Raw genomic sequence first — 22,468 nt, forward strand, 5'->3', positions numbered from 1 at the left:
TCAGTACACAATGTCTTGTGACGCTGCTGTCCGATGAAATCCAAAACCTGGATTCCAAAGCACTAACTAGCATTGACAAGTGATGAAGACATTGTGCTAGTTGTCACCTACAGATATTTAAAATGTATAGATTTCTGCTACAGTGGATTCAGGTTTTGTTGCTGTTGAAAGGAAACCACTGTATACAAAAAGGAGGGGAAAGGGGATTTCGATCTGGATAAGTATTCCAGCATTCTCGTGTTTACATCTGTGGCATTACTTAATGCAGGCATCCCCAAACTACAGTCCCTGGGCCAGATCCGCACACAGGGGAATACGAAGCAAGGGCGGAGGGGGGGCGGCATGCCCCAGGTGCCATCCCTGAGGAGGGCACTGCAGGGCACACACCCTGCCGCTGCTGCACATCGCGCCACCGCTGCCACGCATGGCTCGCCCTGCAAACCCACCCACCCCGGGTGCAGGCATGGCTGCCACTCCGGCCAAGCAGCTAACTCTGCCACTGGCGGGAGGAGCCGTGAGAAGGCGGCCAGATGCACCCCCCCCTCAACTCTGGAGCGTGCACCCCGGGTGGAGCAAAGCATGTGGGAATTCTCCTCCTTGGTTTAGCCGTGGTCGAAGAAGGCGGGAAGGCGAGCGGCTGAGGCGTGCCGCTGGGACGAAAGGCTGAGGCGGAAGGAGGTGACGGGAGCGGCGGGAAAGCAAATGCTGAGCGCGTTCCGGCAACGGAGAAGGCGCTTCTGCCCCCCCCCCAACCTCCCATTCCTTCATCATTCCAGGCTCACTTCTCAGGAACATTTTATGTGGAGTTGCCAGAGATTGAGCCTAGGGCATAGGAGCCAATTCCTAGGGGCCGAGGGGGCTCCTCCTTCCCCCAATAAAATATTGCACTGAATGGGCATTGCCATTCAAATGGTGGGCATGCACCATGTCATGTGATTGATTATGCAGGGCAGGCCCCCCCCCCCAATATTTTATTCAAGTTGGCACCGCTGGCCTTGGGTCTTCTTCTGCATGCAGACTATGTGCACTACCCCTGAGACATTGGCCTTTTTCATCACAAGGCACTTCTGGGTATGCGCCAAGGCACTCAGTATGATAGTTACCAAAATTCTGGGGCAATAGAAATTAATTAAATTTCTATACTGCCCTTCACCCAAATATTATAGGATGGTTTACAATATAAAAATACATGACATCCTAACAAAGCAGAAAAATAACCTGCTCCCCACAGTTAAAGGACATAGATTGCTTAGTTAGCCAAAGGCCTGGGAGAAGAGGAATACTTTTGCCAGGTGCCTAAAGATATGTAACAAAGGCACACAGGTGAGAATGAATGGGCTTAAAGGGGCGTGGGATGCAGAAAGTTCATGAAAAGTAAACTGTACACTAGGGTCAATTTATAAAAGTATTTATGAGTTGCCTATCGGCTCAAAAAGAGCCTCCAAGATAACTTATGATTTAAAGACTTTAACCTAAAAACTTTAAAATAATCTGTTCTTATCCAGACGAAAGAGCAAGCAAGCAAGCAAAACCCCACCCTGAAATCTTATCTATTTCCCACAGACTTGATTTGGTAAGACTTGTATATTGCTTTACACTTGAAAAAGAATTCTCAAAGAAATTTACAATGCACTTAATTCAAGAAAAACAATCAAAGGGCATACAAATTAAGTACTGTATATAAATTTGAAGTAAATAAATGAAAACACGAATGCACCATATAAATTGCTTGCTGTGTGTCCCCACAGCCCCTTTTGGAAACCCTAGAGCTTAACTCCTATCCCCCAAATCAAGCTTCCTCTCAGTTGCAGTCTGATATGATCATAACCTAGCATTCAGAAAATAAGATTTTAATATACCATTAAAGAACCTGCTTGAAATATGGCAACCCTACAAATTAAAGCTCTTATCAATATGGATAGGCATATATGTATCCATGCAAGATAACTGATTATATATAATTTTATATGTTATATAAATATAATTTTAGCCGTCTATCTTATACTGTATATGGTAATTGAGTCTCACCTTTGAACAGGGAAGCGGGGAAGAACAAGGCTCAACCGGCGACTGAGCCGCTGTAGTGGCGCCCTGGAGCCGCCAGGGGACACCATTCGTCTTCTCAGGCACCTTACTAGTGCCGCTCTCTGCCCCGGTCTCTTCCTTATCCTTTTTTTCTTCCTCCTCTCCCCTCTTCCCCTTCGATTCGGGCCCACTGAGATAGAGTTTTAGAAGGGCACACAACATCGGCTTCCGAGTTCTGTTACCCTTTTTTTCCTTTGGCTTTATTTGAACTGTGGTATGTCACGTTGTCAAAGCACAACTGGTCTCTGTGGGTACTTTGAGCAGCCCCACTGAAATTAGTAAGTCATGCCCCTTAACTTCAGCGGATCTACTGTGAGTAGGACGAGGTGCGGGGAGGAGACAAAGAGAGAGACGGCTGCCAATGCGAGCGCGGAAGCTGCTCACCCGGACACGGCGTTAGGCCGCTCTTCTATTTATATCTATATCTGTGCTTCCCTCTCCCTCCGCTTTGTGCTCGGCCTTCCTCTCACGAGAATAAACCAAGCGCAGCGGGCGGACGGCGAGACTTGGCGGAAAGAGGGAGGGAGCGTCTCGGCGGCGTCTGCGTTCGGGCCATGGGCAAGAAGCACAAGAAGCACAGGGGGGAGAAGTACCCGTATGAAGGTGCCGCTCCTCCTTCCTCCCGGGGCTGCTAAATAGGTTGATAATGAGGGGGCGGTGGGTTGTGTGGTGCTGTTGTGTGGTGTATATATGTGTGTGAGAGAGCGTCTGGTGTGGTTGTGGTCCTCCACCGTCCTCTGTGAGGGAACCGGATTCTGAGGGGGCTTTTTAGGGGGAAGGGGCCTCCTCCTCTTGTGGGTGTGTGGGGGGATATCTATATCTATTTTATTGCATTTGTATCCCCCCTTCCCATGAGCTCAAGGTGGCGTATACATGGTTCTCTCGCCTTCCTCATTAAAGCCACACAACAACCCTGTGAGGTAGGTCAGGTAAAAGAAAGGTATGTGTTGTGGAGACTCTCACAGGGCACCTGAGGGTCTCCCACACCCTGTACCTGTTCCTGCAAGTATTAATTAATTAATTGAATTATTTTTGCCCCAACATACGCCCACTCCCACCGCTTCAATCTGTGGATCTGGCGCCACTGCCAGTGCCACATAATGCCCCACTTGTAGGAAATCAATCTTTTCAAGTGTGGGTGGTGCCCTGCCCATTGGAACTCCCTGCCTGTTGACGTCAAGCGGTGCCTTGACTTGTACCCCTTTCAGCGCACCTTTCTTTGTAAACGGCTTTGAGGGTTGGCTTGTTTTTGCAATCAAGTGGTGCATAATTTTTATGAACAGGAAAAAAAGAAAAAGAAAAAAACATTCGGCCTACCCAGATATGTAGAATGTTGACCGTGTCTTTTGATCTGGTTTTGAGCTTATGACACAGTAGATAATATGATATTTATGCAATATAAAAATTGAATTGATTCTATGAATACAGTTATAAAACTAAGAATGACATAATAAAATACAGATTCTCATAACAGTGACAGCATAAAAAGGGAGGAGCAACCAGCAGGATATTTCTATCTTCACTTTGTAGGAAAAATTCTTGGCATGGAAGGAAATGTCCATGAGCACTCCAAAATGTTTATTTCTGCTGTAGTGGCTGTTCTGTGGTGTGGGAATATTAATATTAATATTTTATCTTTTTTTTAATTGCTGAGATAATGACCTTGGTTGCATGTAAAACATCAGGGCTAACCATGGTTTAATACAAACAAGCAAATACCCTGTTTCTCAGAGAAAGGATTGCTGCTCAAGATTTATTTCACCGCAGAGAAAACCACGAGCTGTGGCTGAGGTTTGTCCTATGGCTTAACATCTGTGGTATGCCTGGGGCACAGAACCACAAGCCTGGATTCTGGCATAACACAAAGTCACATCATGACTTAGCTCACAGCAGTGCAGCAGCAGCACAGGACCAGAGGAGCTGCAAAGGAACCTCAGCAATCTCCAGGAACTCACACAATTGCTCATTCATACAAAGCCATGGTTTAGCTTGTTGCTATATGAATTGGACCACCACAGAGTTTAGGGCTTGCCAATCAGAAGGTTGGCAATTCAAATCCCCGCTACGGGGTGAGCTCCCATTGCTCGGTCCCAGCTCCTGCCAACCTAGCAGTTCAAAAGCATGCCAGTGCAAGTAGATAAATAGGTACTGCTCCGGCAGGAAGGTAAACGGCATTTCCGTGCACTGCTCTGGTTCGCCAGAAGCGGCTTAGTCATGCTGGCCACATGACCTGGAGGCTGTCTGTGGACAAACGCTGGCTCCCTTGGCCTGTAAAGCAAGATGAGCACCGCAGCCCCAGAGTCGTTTGTGTCCGGACTTAACGGTCAAGGGTCCTTTTACCTTTTTATATGTGAACTGGACCATTGTTTTGTGAAGTGCTTTGAACACTGAAATACTTTGTATCAGGGATGAGGAACCTGCAGCCTTCCAAATTTTTCTAGATTAAATATCCCATCATCTAGAGCTGATGGGTGCAGGGAGTCCAATAACATTGGGGGGCCCAAAGGCTCTCATTTGTGTTCTGTATGAATGCTGAACAAAAGCTTCAAGACTTAGCACTGTCTTCTTAAATGCTATGTTATAACCTTTCTGTCTGACTAGTTTGTTCATTGTAGCATTGCAAAAACCAAGTATATAGCTGCTCTGTGACATTCAGATATTAATGGAGCTAAGGTCTACATGAAACTCAGTGGTTGCACGTAGAATAGCTGGCTATACAGAGAAAGATACATTTTTTCCTAGTAACTAACTGACACCATTAAAATAACCCTTAGGTCAATATTTTGGGTTCTATATATATCTTAGCTATATATTCTTGGCTGTACTTTCATCAGTTTAATTGTTAAAAACTTTTGTAAGCTGAATTTAGCTAGACTATTAGGGTATGTAGTGCAAGTTTATTTCTAGTACTTAAACCAGGTCTATTTCCTGTGCTTTTCCTAGAATATGTAGAAAAGCCCTTAAAGCTGGTTTTAAAGGTGGGAGGAAATGAAGTCGCGGAACTTTCCACTCAGAGCTCAGTACATGATTCAGCCCTATATGAAGACAAAAATGACCACGAAAAACACAAAGACAAGAAAAGGAAGAAGAGGAAAAAAGCAGAAAAGCAAGTTCCAGGAGAAGAAAAAGAAAAAAGAAAGAGAAAAGGAAAGGTAGCTTTCAGAGCAGTTGTTTTGTTTTTTAACTAAAATCTTTTCCTTGTGCTAGATTGTCTTTGGCAGGCTTCTCCAATCTGGTGTCCTCCAAATGTTTGGGCTGGAGCTGTTGGGAGTTGTAGTCCAAAACTTATGGTGGGCATCAGGTTGGTGAAGGTTGGTCTTTAGGATAATCCTCTTCAATCCTTTGGAAAGACCTGGGATGCGGCGTAAGGGGCTGAGTTGGGACTGCGGAATTAAAACAATGGGTAAAGGCAAGGGTGCCGCTGTGGGTTAAACCACAGAGCCTAGGGCTTGCCGATCAGAAGGTCGGTGGTTCGAATGCCCGCGACAGGGTGAGCTCCAGTTGATCGGTCCCAACTCCTGCCAACCTAGCAGTTCAAAAGCACATCAAGGTGCAATTAGATAAATAGGTACCGCTACAGCGGGAAGGTAAACGGCATTTCCGTGTGCTGCTCTGGTTCGCCCGAAGTGACTTTGTCATGCTTGCCACATGACCTGGAAGCTGTACGCTGGCTCCCTCGGCCAATAACGCAAGATGAGCTCCACAATCCCAGAGTCGGTCACGACTGGATCTAATGGTCAGGGGTCCCTTTACCTTTACCTTTAAAGGCACCTTGCAGAAACAGAATTGCATGTGCAGCTTTCCACTTGTTCAAATTTAGCCCATAGCTCAAAGATAAATCACCTCCTTTGCATGCAGAAGGTCCCCTGTTCAGTATTCAATTTTAAAAGGAGCAGGTAATGGGAAAGACTATGCCTAAGACCAGGCATCCCCAAACTGCGACCCTCCAGATGTTTTGGCCTACAACTCCCATGATTCCTAGCTAACAGGACCAGTGGTTGGGGAAGATGGGAATTGTACTCCAAAACATCTGGAGGGCTGAAGTTTGGGGATGCCTGCCTGGTCAAGCTACACAATACTGGGCTAGATGGGCAACAGGCTGATCTGGTAGAAGACAGCTTCCTATGGAACACATCCTTTAAATATAAATAAGCTTGTCCTGACTTAGTGTGTATTCCAGTAGGTGGAGACAGCACATAAAGAACATACAGTGGTACCTCGGGTTAAGAACTTAATTCGTTCTGGAGGTCCGTTCTTAACCTGAAACTGTTCTTAACCTGAGGTACCACTTTAGCTAATGGGGCCTCTCGCTGCAGTCATGCTGCCACCGTGCAATTTCTGTTCTCATCCTGAAGCAAAGTTCTTAACCCGAGGTACTATTTCTGAGTTAGCGGAGTCTGTAACCTGAAGCATCTGTAACCCGAGGTACCACTGTATTTGTAATGTTTTTTGTGTACCTTTAGTATTCTTACAATGAATTTCTTCACTGAGTAAACAAATCGTAATCTGAGATTTCCAACCACTGGTATGGATACTTCTCTCAACAGTTTTGCTTATATTTTATGTCCGCAGGATGATAAAAAGAAGCGAGATAGGGACCGTGGTGAAAGTGAAGGAGAAAGAGAATTGAAATGTCAGACTCCTCTAAGGCTAGACTTGCCACCTGAAAAACCATTGGCAAGCAGTTTGGCAAAACAAGAAGGTAAAAAAAAGCTGTTTTGTTGTTTCTTTTTAAGAAGTAAGTTGATCTGTTCTGCCTTGCTTCTCAATTTATGACGTTGGCCACCTTAAGTGCTTTGTTGTTGAAGAGGAAAGCTGGAATATGAATCCTGAATGTTAAAAATAAAATAAAAATTAAGATCAGTCTCAAAATAAATCTGAAATAGTGGCAGCACTGTAGCTATTAGTTCTCTCCATTACTAACATGTAATTGGCCAAAATCTGAAAAGCTCTGAAGTTTGCTTTCAAATTGTGAGAGGTTTCTTAATAGGCTGAAATGCTTCATACGCCACTGTTTCTAAAATTAAAATAAATGTATGTTTGAAACTATGAGATGAAAAAATTGAAACAGTCAGGAATACCCCACAAAGATGGTCCAAAGAGTTATGGCAAATGCATCCCATGGCTGGATGGGACACTTCTGTGGCCTTATTCTCTTGATGACAGGGTGATAGCGAGGCACACACCTGTCTTTGGCCATACAGCCTCCCTGCTGACCAGGTATAGCCAGAGTTAAAAAGACTGGCTCACTTTCCACCTCAGCTAGCTAAGCTGAAGAAGGGAGAAAGGCAGAAGTTCCAAAGGTGATTGAAGCAGCAGCTCTGAAACAAACCCCTTGCTACGGCATAGGCAGAACTAGAATCGGGGAGCGCACCACCACCTATGGAAAAGGTCTAATTTCTTTGTAGTGGGCATAGTCCTTCCCGTCAGAGCAATTGAGAGAGCTAACCAGCTTATGGAAACTCGTGCACAGAAAAAGTGTTGTTAACAGGAGAAAGCAACTCTTGATGTGTTTATTACCTTGCACAGCAGTACTTCATTTGAAAATATAGCATTTTCTATTTAGCATTTCTAATTAATATTTTTCTTTCATCTTTTTGTCCTAGAAGTGGAACAGACACCACTTCAAGAAGCATTGAACCAACTTGTGAGGCAGCTGCAAAGGTGAGTTTTTGTCAGACTCTGAGCATTTATGATACTGCTAGTAGAAATTGCTAAAGACTAGAAAATGCTGTCGAACCATTATGTTAATTTTTCTGAGCTGGATCTTTTTCTTTCTTTCTTTCTTTCTTTCTTTCTTTCTTTCTTTCTTTCTTTCTTTCTTTCTTTCTTTCTACATGCGTTTGTGTTGCTATACTGTCAACAACTGTAAAATCTGCCAAGCGAATGCATATTGAACCCAAGTTCTTTTAGTGTTCCTTCCTTTAATAATGGTTTTCACTTTTAATCATTAAATCTTTATTGAAGTGGTTCTAGAAAGTTACTGATAAATGGGTTGTGTTTCTAAAATTGCTTACTCTGGAGTAGTTATGGAATATCCTGTAGCTTTATAGGATCTTGGTTTGTGGTCTAAGTTTATCTTTCTTCAGAGGGCATTAGGTTCTCCTAATAGGAGAAATCTGTCTGAAGTATACTCTTGCTTAACCCATCTTTTCAAGCCTCATAGGGTTCATGTAACTTGACCACAGATTATATGAAGCATTGCTCCATTAGGGCAAAAATATACTTTCTTTTTTTAAAAGGAGTTTATCAGGGAAAGGGTGGAAGTAAGCAGTAGTTACTGGAGGAAGTTCAAATTAATTTTGACGATTCCAGGCCTATTCTTGTTTGTGGATTTGGCCAAAAGCTAGTGGCAATCTTCTCAGTGAGTGCAGTTGAGTTATATGTATGATTCGTGACTGGCTTGGACAACTCATCTTTTGTAGCTTTTAGGTATCTTGCATACTCATGTGGACCAGAATGAGGATTTGATGGCTTCTCTCTTAGTTTTAACTTACACTTGGTGAGGCTTGGACTATTGATGTTTGAAGGCTTTGCTCTATGTATTAACACTGCTTGGGGTTTTGGGAATGCTGCCAGTCTTAACAGGACCCTTCAATTGAAGGTGAGAGTAAGATTTTGCAAGCATTCAATGGCATTGTAAAATAAAATTGCTTTCCCTGCCATTGATATTATAATCCATTTTGGTGTTCTAAGGAGAGACCAAATGTGGTACCTGTGGTTTGGTTTAGAAATGTCAAACATGCTTTAAAAATAAAATCCCATCAAAAGTAAAAAAATAAAATAAAATAAAAAGGGAGGGTGAGACTGCTTCCAGGCAGCACCTCTACAACTTTAAAGAAATGCAAGATTGTATTATTAGGGCAAACGCTCTCTTGTTTCAGTTCAGTTCTGTGGTTTCTTTCAAGTTGGAGTCTTCTCTCCTATTTAATACTAAGCTCTGTCTGTTCTTTGTTATAGAAATGAAACATAAAGGGCTCTTCTTTTCATTTCTTAACAGAAAGGATCCAAATGCTTTCTTTTCATTTCCTGTGACTGACTTTATTGCTCCTGGCTACTCCATGATCATTAAACGCCCAATGGATTTTAGTACCATGAAAGAGAAGATCAAGAACAATGGTTACCAGTCCATAGAAGAACTAAAGGTGCTTTTAATTTATATTTTAACTGCAGAGGGGGGATTAGACATTGACACTTGCTGGTACTAGCAATTGCATTGTGCAGGTTTTTTCAATATTTTATTCATTTTGGGGCTGCACTTTCATTGTTTATGAACACATAGAATAAAAAATTGGCGCATCTGGCTTTCAGAGTTGTTCATTTGCTTTCTTTAGAGAAAGTCTTTGTGAATGTTTTCAGGAGACATTTTTCATGTTCCAGGGTGTTGGAAATTTTGTGTGTGTGTGTCAAGGAGAAAAGACTGAACAGCAGAAGTACTTGATCTTTTAAAACAAGAATGTGAAATGAACCTGGTCATTAGTTCATCTGAGTAATAAATACTTAGAGCCATAATTAAGTGACTCTTCACCATTGTACTAATAAGGTTGAGGTTTTTCTGTGTTTAAGAGAACTACTTAAATCACAGAAGCATGTAAATATATTTGTATTGTTGTTCTTGAGAAATGTAGGAAAGAAGCTTTAGCACACAGGACAGTAGTAAAAATCCCTTGCATTCTTCCAGAATGTAATACAATTGCATTACTGAAACAAATATTGTGTATATTGACTCTCACCCTCCACAAAAAAAGTTTAGGAAATTTTAAAAAATGCAACTTGCCCCTTTCCTGCCTTATATAGCACTATTTATTAAAATGCCTGCCCAAACCTTTTATCCTTTTATTTGCACATTTTAAAGAAAAACACGTGTGGTTCCCGTATTACTGTTGTCATCCTGACAAAAAGAGCCCTCTGATCTCTTGGGAGTACTGTCTGCATTGAGCATTGCCTTTATCAGCACATTAATATGAAAAGTGTAAAGTCAGATGTCTGTCATAAGCATCTTTGGTCTCAGATCAAATCTGTCATCTTTAACACACATCAACTGCTGGCCTAGTGTTTTGCAAACTAATATCTAAGTAAAAGGATACCAAATCCCAACCAGAGACTCAGCCTGTCACTCTTAAGAGCTTAGAGGCGACAGAGAATGCAGGCCTGGTGCCTCTTCTGCCAGCTAGTGCAATGATTTCTTAACCTGTCCTTTTCTTCTATCTGCAGTAGTACTGCAGTTAGAGGTGGGTCAGGAGAGAGACTATTAGAACAGTGGATAGAACCATGGAGCAGCAATGCTTCCTATCTACATGTGTATTATGATGCATCATTCCTTTATCCTCCATATCATGAGGATACTTTTTTTGGTCAGGCAGAACAAACAGTGCTTATGTTCTCAATTACTAGCACCTGCCATCTTGTCCACAGTACAAATTTCCATACATAAAGGGGCAGATATATTTTCTGGGAAACATTCCTGTCAGTTCCTACTTATGTGTCTTACTTCTTCTGTTGATACAGGAGAACTTCAAACTGATGTGCACTAACGCCATGGTCTATAACAAACCAGAGACCATTTATTACAAGGCTGCTAAAAAACTCTTGCATTCAGGAATGAAAATACTCAGCCAGGTAACTGAATTAAGGAAATCATTCAAGAGGTATTGGAGTTTTGTTGGCTTGTGTATGGTTTCATCATATTTCCATTTGTGTTGAATAGAGAAGAGGCCATTCTTTTCTAAGTAAAGACTAAGTCATTGGGTGAATTAAATAAGTAGTTCTTTCTTCTTTATCTCTCCAAGAATAGCTATAATTTAAAATTAGATTGCTTGCATGTTATTTGTATTGGAACCCTACCTAGGATCACTATGGTTGCAATCCTAAACATGTATTAGGGACTAAGTCTATTGAACTCAGTGGGACTTACTTCCCTACACCCCATTTTCTCTCCACCTCTTACCTACCCAGTGGGCAGATGGGGGAAGCACAGAGCATACTCAACAGGAATCTGAACTGATAGCTTATGGTAGGCTTTTCTCCCCATCTCCTCCATTGCTAGCACACAGTGCTGCTATTCTAGAAAAAGAGATGCCAGAACTCACCATGAACACCTCCTTCATCCTTTTAGAATGGCAATGGTACCCACCTGAGAGGTGACGGGACTGAGTTCCTGTGAGTTCTCCCTGGGGGAAAAAGCACTGGTAGTACAACTGCTTTTACAATATTTTATTAGCTCAGAATGTGGACCTTCAGTTTTGGAAAGAAAGACTGCAGATTCTGCAGCCCTCTTTCCCCCTCTGAAGACCCCATGTAACTGAAAGAAAAACACTTAATGATTAGGCAGTTTTAAAATGGGGGACTCAGATATGAAGTTTTAAACCTGCATGCTTTGTTTCCTTAGGAAAGAATCCAGAGCTTGAAACAAAGCATTGACTTCATGGCAGACCTTCAGAAGAGCAGGAAGCATAAAGATAAAACAGGTCTCCAGTCAGGTGACGATGATGATGGCTTTGGGAAAGATGCAGACTCCATGGACATAGACCTCAGAGCCTTTAAAACACCAAGCAAAGAACTCAAGAAGTAATTACTCTGCAAAGGGCTTACATATTTCTTCCATTTCAGCAAAATTAGGAGCAGGCAGCCCCAGGCTGCATTGAAAGCAACTACCGGTATCTCCAGTAGCTCTGAATAGGGATTAAACAAATACATGGAAGAAGACTGGTCTGTCAGCAGCACTTGGCCATGATGGCTACATGGAACACCTCTGTACAGAGGCATCTATAGGGATCTACCATTTTTGGGTAGCCTTAGCCAAAGATCATAGTCACCAACCCTATTCTACCACCACCCACATTTTTTCTGAGGGAAAGGTCATGTGTACCGTTGGTTACTACTTCCCAAAGGTGCACAGAATCTTCCGGCACTGGCACCCACCCACTCACCCACTTGCCTTTCCAGCTTCAGAGCAGGGGAAAGGCCTGTTGGGAGGACTTGCTAGATTAGCCATGCTTGGGTGAATTTACCACACAGCTGCCAATCAATCCTCAGCCAATCCTGGAGCTGGAGAGGCATCAAGGGTTTGCTAGAACTGCCAGTGGACAACATTTATAGTAGAAACTACAATAGTAAACACAATAGTGAAATGCAATTTAATAATAATGAAAACTACCCTATTACAGAATTGACTTGTCTCATTTTTTTTGTACTTATTTGCATTCCGGTAAAACTTCAGGTTCAAATTATGTTGTCCTGTTGTATAAGACAAATTTCAGAAACAATGGGTTGTATCCAGCTAAGTTTTACTCAGAACAAAACCATTGAAATTAATGGACCTATATTAGTAATGACCTGTAATTTCAGTGAGACTATTCAGAGAACAAACAACATTGGATACAGTCTCTTCTGCTTGAAATCATACTTTCAGACTCAAGGGTGATGACATGCACAATGAAGGAAGCAAATTACTGGCAAATGAATTCCACCTTCACTGCCAAATGTGCCACTTTATTTTAAATTGATGAAGAACTTGGAATTTACCAGTTACTGACTGCACATATTCTAAAACAAGGTTTTAGATTTCGTGGTATTAAACTCTGGGTTTTTTTTGTCTCTTTTTAATGTATGTTTGTTTTCTAGGAAAGAGAAAGAGTTACTTGAAGAAAAAATAAGGAATAGTAATTTAGAGAGGGAACAAGAACTGATTGAACATATCATCAGAGAATCAGGAGGAAAGTTAACAAAAAGACCTGCTAATGCTCAGGTAAACGGAGAAAAGGATATGGATGATGCTCATTATCTAGAACATAAATACGTTTCAGTCCCTTTCATTTGATGTTTCAATGATTGATGTGATTACAAATCCAAAGTCTCATAATATCCATTCACTGAAGCAATAAACAAAACAGCCTGCTAAATTATGTATGACTCTTGTCATCCTAGCTTTGTAGGCTGTGCACAAAAGACACATTTTAATGGCTTGATCTTTATTTCAGTGTGAGTTTGAAAGAAGAAAACCTGATGGCACAACCACCCTGGGACTTCTTAATCCAGCAGAAAATAACACAGGGGGTAATTCTTGCACTGAGTAATTTTAACAACCTTTCCCCTTGGTGGTGTATATTACTGATGGATTTCTACACTTAGTAGAGGTGCAGAGGAAGTCTCTTGAGGCTGTCCCACATTCCTCCCATGCTAGCTTTTCTTAGAATTCCCAATGAGCATCTGGCTGCTTCTGGTCCCTGCTTAAATGGTCCCTGTTTGAACAGTTAGCCCAGAGACAGTCAGAATGGGATGTCCTTCATGAGAATGCTGTTTGATTTAGGGAATAATGACCTAACATCTTTGAATATTCCATGGCATTTTAAAACAAATGCCTTCCAGAAGCATGATTCCTTATCTAGCAGAGATGGGGAACCTGTGCCTGCCCAGATGTTGCTTAACTTCCCACCCAGTATGCCCAGAGCTCAGGGATGAATGGAGTTATAGTCCTGAGCCATCTGGAGGGTCTCAGGTTTCCCATCCTTGCAATACAGCTTAATATTTTTTGTGATAAGGTCCCAAATTCAGTTCCCTGCCTTCTTCACTTGCTCAATTAAGTAAATAAAAATGGATTCGCGTGGACATTTATGTTTTAGGGTTGTTATTACAACTACCTTTTTCTTCCTTAGTGCGTTTTTATAACGTATTGTTGAATCCAGGACAAAGGTGTTTTTAAGGGACGATTTTTTCAGTGTTTATGCTCACAAAGGCTTTAGAAAAACCTAGTAAATACTCAGAAGGGAGATGTTGTGTGGATGTGGCTAACCTAAGTCCTATAACTTTCTTTTTGTTCATCTCTTGAGTGGTAGAACTCGGACATGGCTCTGCAAAATTGGGTGTCACAGCGGGAAGACTGCAGTCCGGTGTAAATACGTTACAAGGGTTCAAAGAAGACAAAAGAAACAAAGTTACTCCTGGTAAGTGTGACTTCTAATTTATGCTTAGTGGCCCTTGAATGCAACAAGGCTGGCAGAAATTACTCAGGTCAGTTATGAACCACTGACTGAGTGCCCTGTAGACCTTGCCACATTTAACTATATCTAGGCATGTACTTATATGTTACCTGGAGGTGTGGAACAGACAGATAACCTCTTTGAGTAGCCACACGTGGAAATAGCCAGCACTCTCAACAGGGTGCGGCTCCCTCTGCCCAGGCACACCCTTATGTATTAAGCTAAAAACCTGCTTCTTTCCTAGAGGAAATGAGCACTGGGAATTTAAGCTGAAATAAAGTATGAAAGTTAGAGGTTTGCTTAGCGGTGCACTATTGTAAACAGCCTTTTGAGAATTTTTCTAAAAGGTGGCCCACTTACTACAGATGCCACATAATACCTGTTCCACATTTGTAAGAACTCTATCATTTAGTGTGACAGCACCTGCACTTCGGAACTCCCTGCCTCTTGAAATCTAGCAGGCGCCTTTGCTATGCTCTTTTTTTGCACCTGCTTAAAATGTTCTTGTTCAGACAAGCCTACCTAGATGCTTCAAAAGTTGAGGTAAATTTAATCTGTTTTAGCATTTTAGCTTTTGGATGTTTTTAAGTATGGTCGTGATTTTCTTAATTTTATTGCTTTATCTTTTTCCAAATTGCTTCGAGGTTTCTTTTAAAATCAAGCAGTGTATAAATTTTATGAAATGAATAAATAAATATTACATACCAACATGCTTGCAAGTATAGTCACATATAGTACAACTTAGTCCTAAAATAGCAGGCCCTCGTTTAAACTACTACAGATTGTTTCAGTTCTGTGGGACAACTAAGAGCAGGTTTATGCTTTTAACAATTAGTCATTTTTGTTGTTTAATGTGGTTTGTAGAGGATACCAGGCTGCCTAAGAGATTCAAAGCAGAATTTATGGCATTGGCAGCCTGAGCAATTTTAGCAGTCTCGCTCCTGTACTGCAGGGGTGGACAACTCCCAAGAGACTGCAGTCGACTCACAGAATTAAAGTCTGGCAGTGATCTACCCCCTTTTGGGGGGTTCAGGTCAAAGTTGTTGAGTTATTTAAACATCATAAACAGTGTAATTGTGCAACATGGTATGTGTAAGAGACAACCAATGTGAACTTAACTTCTAGGTGGTTTTTCCTCTCATAAATATTGAAAGCTACACAGTATATCAGATCTCCGTATATCACCTAGTGCCTTCTGCAGTTGTTTGTGGTTGATGTACTAAAAACCCCATATAAAAAGGAGATTTTGCATATGTGGGAAATAAGTAGAGGAGAATCTATTGTGTAACTTGAGCTATAAAAAAACAAAAGAGATTAGAGCTAAATATTTTGCTCATTTACTACTTGGCAAGAGTTGTCGGTCCAGTCAGCAGAAAACCGAATTGTTGCTAGCTTGCCGAAACAGAAGTTTTGTTGAACGATCACATCATATGCTTTGGCAGCTGCTAGAAAAGCTCAAAAGCTTTTAACAGTATATGCACTAGACTGTTTGATCCCTGAAAATATATGGGATTTGTATCCACCATCAGAACAATTAAAAGCTTTACACATTATTAGTTTAGTCCTTAAAACTCAGCTAATCTGATCAGCTAACATAGTTCAAAGCTGAATCTGGGTGATACGCAGTTGCAGTATCCCACTTGTCCAAATGCAGCTCTCTCCTCCCCTTTGCAACTCCCTGCAAATCAGGGATTTGCAGGATGTTGGGGGACCCTCTGGAGCAAGATGGGGAGCTGCATGGGGGGGGGAGGGGAGGTCCCCTCATATCTGCTGATGGAATGTTGAATCTCGCTCTGTATCCACAGTCTTTTCTCTTTGCTGATGTATTCATTCTTGAGACAAACCACGAACTGAATCACAGAAATTAGCACCACTTGATTCATACAAGAGTTGAAACATATGACTTGAGGCTTTTAAGATATCTACACTGTGTGGCATAATAATATTTTCACACTCTTATTTAAATATTGGGGCACTGCATATAGCCACATATGTACCTGTTAAACCAATTTAGATTTGCAAAAGCAGTTTTCTTTGGGCATGTATGCTGGTTGAATCTGGGTTGACAAGCAATTAATAGAAATGCCAGTTTTAATAAACCAGTTGTTGTTGAATGTAGCTCTGGTGTGGTATGAATTCAACAACCTAGTTGTGCAAGGTAAAAGTGGATAGGTTCAGGTAAAAGACTTGCACAACCTAGATGGATGAGATTGGTCAGAATTGTGGCAATACTAGGCAGACTGGGGCTGGTAGGAGTTGTAGTATCTGGAGGACACCTCATTGGCTACCCCTGAATTATGCATTCTGTCCTCTTAGTTTGTTGTGTTTGTTAGGGCTTTGCTTCTCCCTAACAAGCCAGGTTTCATAAGCAAACAGCAAACTCTGGCTTAAAGCTGGTTAGTGTTCCTGGATTGCTAGGGAGAATCAAAGCATGGTCTCAGATTCAGATGCTGTGTGAAACTATCCCCTTCCTGCTTTGATTAGCAACTTGCATAAAGGTAGGAATGAAGCAGCAGTTCTGCCAGCCCCCAGCTCTTGCACAGTTTAGTTTATTAAGCCAAAATCCTTATGAACATGACCTTTGAGTGAATAAAACCACCTCTGAAAAAGCATTTCACACATTCCAAAAGAAATATTTAATGTCAATTGTTTCAGTTTCCCCAACACTTATATTTTTCTGTTGGAAGAAATAGTGGCTGGCAGTGGGGAGAGGAGGCACCCCCGGCCCAGGAATTAACATCTCTGGTTGCCTGGCACTAAGACAGCTGTAATTGAAACAACAGTTATTTCTTGGCACTCGTGGAACTGGGCTCTTGGAGCCCAAAGAGGCTTTCTTTACTCTGGCCAGACCAGGTGCAATAGATTTAAAGTGCTTTTAACTTTAAATTGAGAAGTTTTACCTCTTCTTCCAACAAACAGTAAACATCTGTGAAGAGCAAATTTGTTGTTCAAAGGGACATTCAGTCTAACACGTGTGAGAATATTAATTCCGGTTCTTATTTTTCATTAGTGTTGTACTTGAACTATGGGCCCTTTAGCTCTTATGCTCCAGCTTATGACTCCACATTTGCAAATATCAGCAAGGATGATTCTGATTTAATCTATTCCACCTATGGGGAAGATTCTAATCAAGGGAATTTTAAGTAAGTACTTCAACAAATGAACAGGCTTACTTTTGTCTTTATCCTGATGACTTTGAATTAAAAACCTCTTTTAGAAATGTTCACATATTGGCAGGTGGGGGGGGATGCTTCTTTTCTTGTTACTGGCATTGGCACTAACAAGAGAGTGGAACTTCACTGCAGCTTTTGTATTCTTTATTTTTGACTAGTTGATGTGGGGTTTTTCCTGGAATAACACGAACTCAACAGGGAAGCTAGTGAGTTCTCAGTAGTTCGATTTTTACATCCCATCCATTCCAACCTTTGTCCTAATACAAATTAAAATCTAAATTGTGGTATGATTCTGAGAGATGCTTTTTCTACGCACATAAGTTTCCCTTGGGGGTCTCAGTTGGATGGATCTCTTCTTGTGTCTCAGGTTTCCTGACTGGTTCATAGAGTTGGAAGGGACCCTGAGGTTCATCTAGTCCAACCCCCTGCAATGCAGGAATATGCAGCTGTCCCATACAGGGGTCAAACCTGCAAGCTTGGCATCATCACTGCCATTCTCTAACCAACCCAGTTCTCCAGGTTGCCGACATCAGCCTAAAATTTTGTGAGAGATGTAGGAATGAGTGCTGTGGTTGGGCACCTGCTGGAGTGGTATTTGGAGCGTTAGGTGTAACCACATCATAGGAACCAACTCTTAAGGGCCGAAGGGGCTTTGCGCCCCGCAATGAAATATTTGAGGCAACTGGGTCCCCCCAAAGTTGATGGGCATTGTCATTCAACTGGTGTGTGTGCACAGCATCATGTGATCAATCATGCAAGGCAGGGCTTACCTGACCCTCCCCCAATATTTTATTTGTTGGCACCCCTGAACCCCATATTCGTAGAAAGCTTCCTTAGTGTTACTATATCCTGGTTGCACCTTGCCTTTTCCAAGACAAATTCAAGTTGGCATACATTAGGGTATAACATACTCCTCTCTCCCACCACCGCACATACAATTCCCTTTGCTATCAGCCTCCCACCAAATGGAGCGCAGGGTACACAGACTGATTAAAATACCACCTTTTGCATTCAACATACATAGCTTCAGTTTTTACTATTTCTAGGAAACACCAGTGATAACTAGCACTGCAAATTTACACAAGTTATGAGCCTAGTGGTTCTGATATTACCGGTATAAAACTTTTTTAAAAAAGAGAACAAATCAAAACCTCAAAGGTAAGTACCAGTAGTGATTTTATTTTTATTATTTGTAAGATCGTTTCTTGTAAACTAATTGGCATGCAATTTGTTGCTTTTATCTTCAGCATCAATGAGTTCCTGGCAAAATCTCAAGACTACCCATACGTAATGGCAGACAGTTTGTTGGATGTTTTGACCCAAGGAAGGCATTCTCTCTCACTCAGAGAACTTGAAAAGGTGAGACTGCTTGTGTGTAAGCATCTGTATCAGGGGGAAGCAATAGGTAGTGTCCTCCAGACTACAACTCTCCTTATCCTTAACTGTTCACCCTAAAAGCTGAGGGTGGTGGGAGTTTCCCTCCCAATGTTGTTGAACTTTGGCTACTCCCAAGTGTAAATGGTGGAGTGGAAATCATGGCATTAAGGTGTCCATAGACTCCAGGGACAATTACCCTGGACTGCAAAAAGAATCTACATGACAGATATTACTTATGAGACCAGGTACTAGTTCTCCTTGAGAAAGCATGTTGGAGGTAAGGCATACCTTTAGAAATATTTCAAACTATGTTTTTATGTAAGAGCATTTAACTCAACTGGATCCCACTGGTGAAGTTGTAATTGAGAAATTTATTCCCTATAATGGGGTTAATTAGCAGAAAACTAGCTTGATAAGATGTGTGTGTGTTATAAGTTAAGCCTGAAATCATGTGCACAGGCTGCTTAAAACCCATCAGCTTTAGGTCAGATTTTTTATGTCCCTTCAGTGTCATAGGACCCACAGTAGTGTTACTCCTTCCTGTATCACTGTGGTAATATGAAAAGCCTGGGGTTACATAGGAAAAGCCCCCACTGTCCACCTCAAGCAAGTATAACCAAAATCTGGAAGGCACCCACCCTGGAGTGTTTTAAATCAGAGGTAACCAATTGAAGGGGTTGAGCAGCTTGAAAACCTTATCCTTCTTTTCCAGTTGCAGCCAGCAGAAGAAGCTGAACGTCTGTGTGAAAAGTCTGCTACAACCAAGGATGTAGAGGTGATACTCTTCTGAATTTGATTGAGTCTCTAGGCAGTGAAAGGGTCTCATGCAAGCCAGTTAGAATAATTTGTTTCAAGTGCCAAATTTTATACTTCTACATAAAACCGGAACAACTGACTTGCTCTTTACTGTGCAGCATTGGAGATAAACTTCCAGCTCTGTGTTGCGACCTTTCATTCATAGCATTAAAATCAAGTTGTGTAAAATTTACTTTATTGTTGTGCCATGGTCAGATTTTAATTGCAGTCATCTGTATTCTCCAGTCACAACTTGTACTATATAAAGAAACCTGTTTTAACTCCTTAGTACTTTGAAAGCTAAGCCCTCACAACTTCATGCTGTCGTGCAAGATAGTTGCTGCTGCCTGTTCAAAATAACTGTTGTAAACAGGAGACATTTTATGAAGGAGGTGTTCAGGTATAAATGTATTACTAAGGTATCCTCATCTGTCTCATTGGCAAATGCATGAGATTCTGCAGAATAGTTTAATTGCCTCTCTTTTGTTGTAAATGTTGAAGATGGAACATAGCCCCACATATTACAGTATAGTTGACCAGCTAATATTGGAGTAGTTCTAAGTCTATGCTTGAGGAAAAAGAGAACCAGTTGTAGTGGTTTAAACCATCCCACTTAGCATATAGCAGGGATGGGGAATATGTGGCCCTCCAGCTGTTGGGCCACAACAGCCCCAGCCAGCATGCCCAATGGACATTTGGGGGGCCACCCATTCCTGATGCCTATTTTTGATCTGAAAAAAAAGGTTGAGTCTCACCACAAATGCACTGCTTGGTTCAAATATTTTGTATAAATTTGGATTTTGCTTGATTTTTAAGAGCCTGCATTTGTTTGCCAACTACAGATTCTGGAAACGGCTCTACCCAGTAAGTTTGACTCCTCTCTTAGTAAGGAGAGGCTGACAGCACTGAGAGCAGTAACCAATTTTGGAATGCCTGTGGAGGAGTTTGACTCAGAAGGTGAGTGGCATGAGCTGTGCAGTTGTTGCTTTGCAAGGCCTCTTGGCACATTCCAGCCCAGCTGATGTCTGCCCCAAACTTCACTTTCGATTCAACAGAAGCAGAGGTCTTCCAGAAAAAACTTGACGAAACCACAAAATTGCTTCGGGAGCTTCAAGACGCTCAGAATGAACGACTAAGTACGAAACCACCTCCAAACATGATCTGCCTTTTGGGCCCATCTTACAAAGAGATGCACTTGGGTAAGTGTAGTGCTCCTGGCACATGAAACCTTTACATTTTAGACACGTCCTGGTTCTTTAGTCTAACCTCTGCCCTGCTAGTAACTTCTTTAAAATGGATGCTGGTTGTCTTGGTAACCACATTTATCAAATGGAGCAGCATTGCCACGACAATGTAGGGACATCACCTTCCTGGATGTCATAGAAGAGCGGAAGATGTGTGGTTGCTGGCGGGGATTGAAATGCTAGTTACTGCAAGCTGAAGGGGATTCCTTTGTGCCTGGCTGGCTGCTGCAGGCAGAGGGACCAAGCCTGGAAAGCTAGATGAAAGCAATCCTCCCCTGCCCCCACTATCTGAAGTCATAATGGACAGGGCAGGGCCAGCAAAGACTCTGCAGCTAGTGCACAGAGCAGGTTGGATACGGTAGCCACAACGCAAGTAAAATACATCTTACATTGCATTCTTAGAAATGCAGCAATGGGAAACAAGGTAGTGCGTTTCACTTCCTCATTGTTCCTATTGTTATAGTGTCTGGAGGACTGCATGGCTTACTGTGCATGAGGTGATTGTGCCTGCTTTGCTCCTCTGTGCTAGAGCACTGGCCCCCTAGCCACAATTCCTGGGGGCTTAGTGATATGTCAAAACCAGGGATTGTGGTTTGTTTGGAGTGAAGCAAATTAGGACCTTCTCAGTAGTAGCGCCCGCCTGGTGGAATGCTCTCCCATCAAATGTTTGATTTCTAGAAGACATCTGTTGCCAGCCCTGTTCAGGGAAACTTTTAATGGTTGATGTTTTATTGTGTTTTTAATATTTTGTTGGGAGCCACCCAGAGTGGCTGGGGCAACCCAGTCATATGGGTAGCATATAAAAAAATTAGGATGATGACCTTTGACTAGGATAGTACTAAGCCAGTGACCAGGGTTTGTTCCCATGCACCAGTAGAGAAAATGGCCCAGATAGGTGAGCGATTCATCGTAAATCATTAACTCTGCCCCACTTTACATGTCATGGAAAACCAATGTGTGCAAACTAGTTTTATATGACAAAACCCTGCATTTTTAGGCTGTTGGGGGGGGCAATTAACAGAATTTAGATAAACCTTATGAAGTCATATCAATGTTTTACTGTTAACTTTTTCAGCGGAGAGAGTGACAAGTAATCTAAAAGAGCTTGCACAACAAGTGGCTCCAGGAGATATTGTGAGCACATATGGCATCCGTAAAGCGATGGGGATTTCAGTTCCTTTACCAGATGCCATGGACAGCTTTGTTGACTTAACAGATGGTGAGTAACCACAGTGCATTTCAGCAGGTTCCCCCATAGATTGGTTGTCCTGGATGTGGTTCATGAGTTGCTCACCACATGGAGTAACTACAGTAACCATATTCTGTAAACTAGCACTTGAGAGGTACTTAACCCACAGAAGAAATAAACAGTGAGAAAGTCTGACTTCTATGTTGACCCTATCCTATTGGACAGCTGGAAGCTGTGCCTAAATCTGACTTTGGCACAATTTCCCCCTTCCCTGCAGTGAGAGCTGCTTGTTAATTCTGAAGCAGATTCTCACCATTGTCTGTCTAAATAGAGAAGCTAATATACCCCCCCCCTGTTTCCTTAGCCAAAACAAGCAAAGTAATGGGCTGTTAATGCTTTCTCCCCCAGAAGCAGAAGAACCTCCAAAAGCTCCTGTTCTCATTGGAAATGAATGTGAACCAGTTGGTGGTACATGACGCTTCTAATATTTAAACTGGTTTTAAGTCTTTCCTTTTTTAAAGATTTGCCCCAGTGCATGCATGGGCACTTTGTACACTTGTGTTATATTTGAATTCTTAATAAAAACTTTAAAACCAAACCAGTTTTATTTTCCTGACAGATCTAAGA

General features: G+C 41.9%; 1 protein-coding gene across 4 annotated transcripts; it reads left to right on the forward strand.

Annotated features, from left to right (window-relative positions):
* Window positions 1-2,529: 2,529 nt before the first annotated feature.
* On the forward strand, window positions 2,530-22,439 carry BRD7 (bromodomain containing 7). 4 transcript variants are annotated; one of them, XM_035117188.2, is made up of 17 exons: window positions 2,530-2,688; window positions 5,029-5,237; window positions 6,658-6,787; window positions 7,692-7,749; window positions 9,086-9,230; window positions 10,594-10,704; window positions 11,474-11,652; window positions 12,709-12,832; window positions 13,065-13,140; window positions 13,914-14,027; window positions 17,074-17,206; window positions 18,484-18,595; window positions 19,326-19,388; window positions 20,251-20,365; window positions 20,464-20,607; window positions 21,728-21,871; window positions 22,250-22,439. In XM_035117188.2, exons 1-17 carry the CDS (start codon window positions 2,640-2,642, stop codon window positions 22,315-22,317), a joined length of 1,974 nt encoding a protein of 657 aa, XP_034973079.2. In that variant the 5' UTR covers window positions 2,530-2,639; the 3' UTR covers window positions 22,318-22,439. The 4 variants fall into 4 exon arrangements, with proteins under 4 accessions (XP_034973079.2, XP_034973081.2, XP_034973080.2 ...); XM_035117190.2 differs by having other exon boundaries at window positions 13,920-14,027; XM_035117189.2 differs by having other exon boundaries at window positions 2,531-2,688; window positions 22,253-22,439.
* The last annotated feature ends 29 nt before the right edge of the window (window positions 22,440-22,468 follow it).

Source organism: Zootoca vivipara, chromosome 6 (genome assembly GCF_963506605.1).
Source record: "Zootoca vivipara chromosome 6, rZooViv1.1, whole genome shotgun sequence".
Lineage (NCBI taxonomy): Eukaryota > Metazoa > Chordata > Lepidosauria > Squamata > Lacertidae > Zootoca > Zootoca vivipara.

Excerpts from the sequence above, each read along its gene's own strand:
- BRD7 (XM_035117188.2), top strand. The coding sequence starts at position 2,640 with ATGGGCAAGAAGCACAAGAAGCACAGGGGGGAGAAGTACCCGTATGAA. Across the intron at positions 6,788-7,691 it reads CAGTTTGGCAAAACAAGAAG|AAGTGGAACAGACACCACTT; the intron begins GTAAAAAAAAGC and ends TTTTTGTCCTAG. Across the intron at positions 12,833-13,064 it reads AAAGACCTGCTAATGCTCAG|TGTGAGTTTGAAAGAAGAAA; the intron begins GTAAACGGAGAA and ends TCTTTATTTCAG.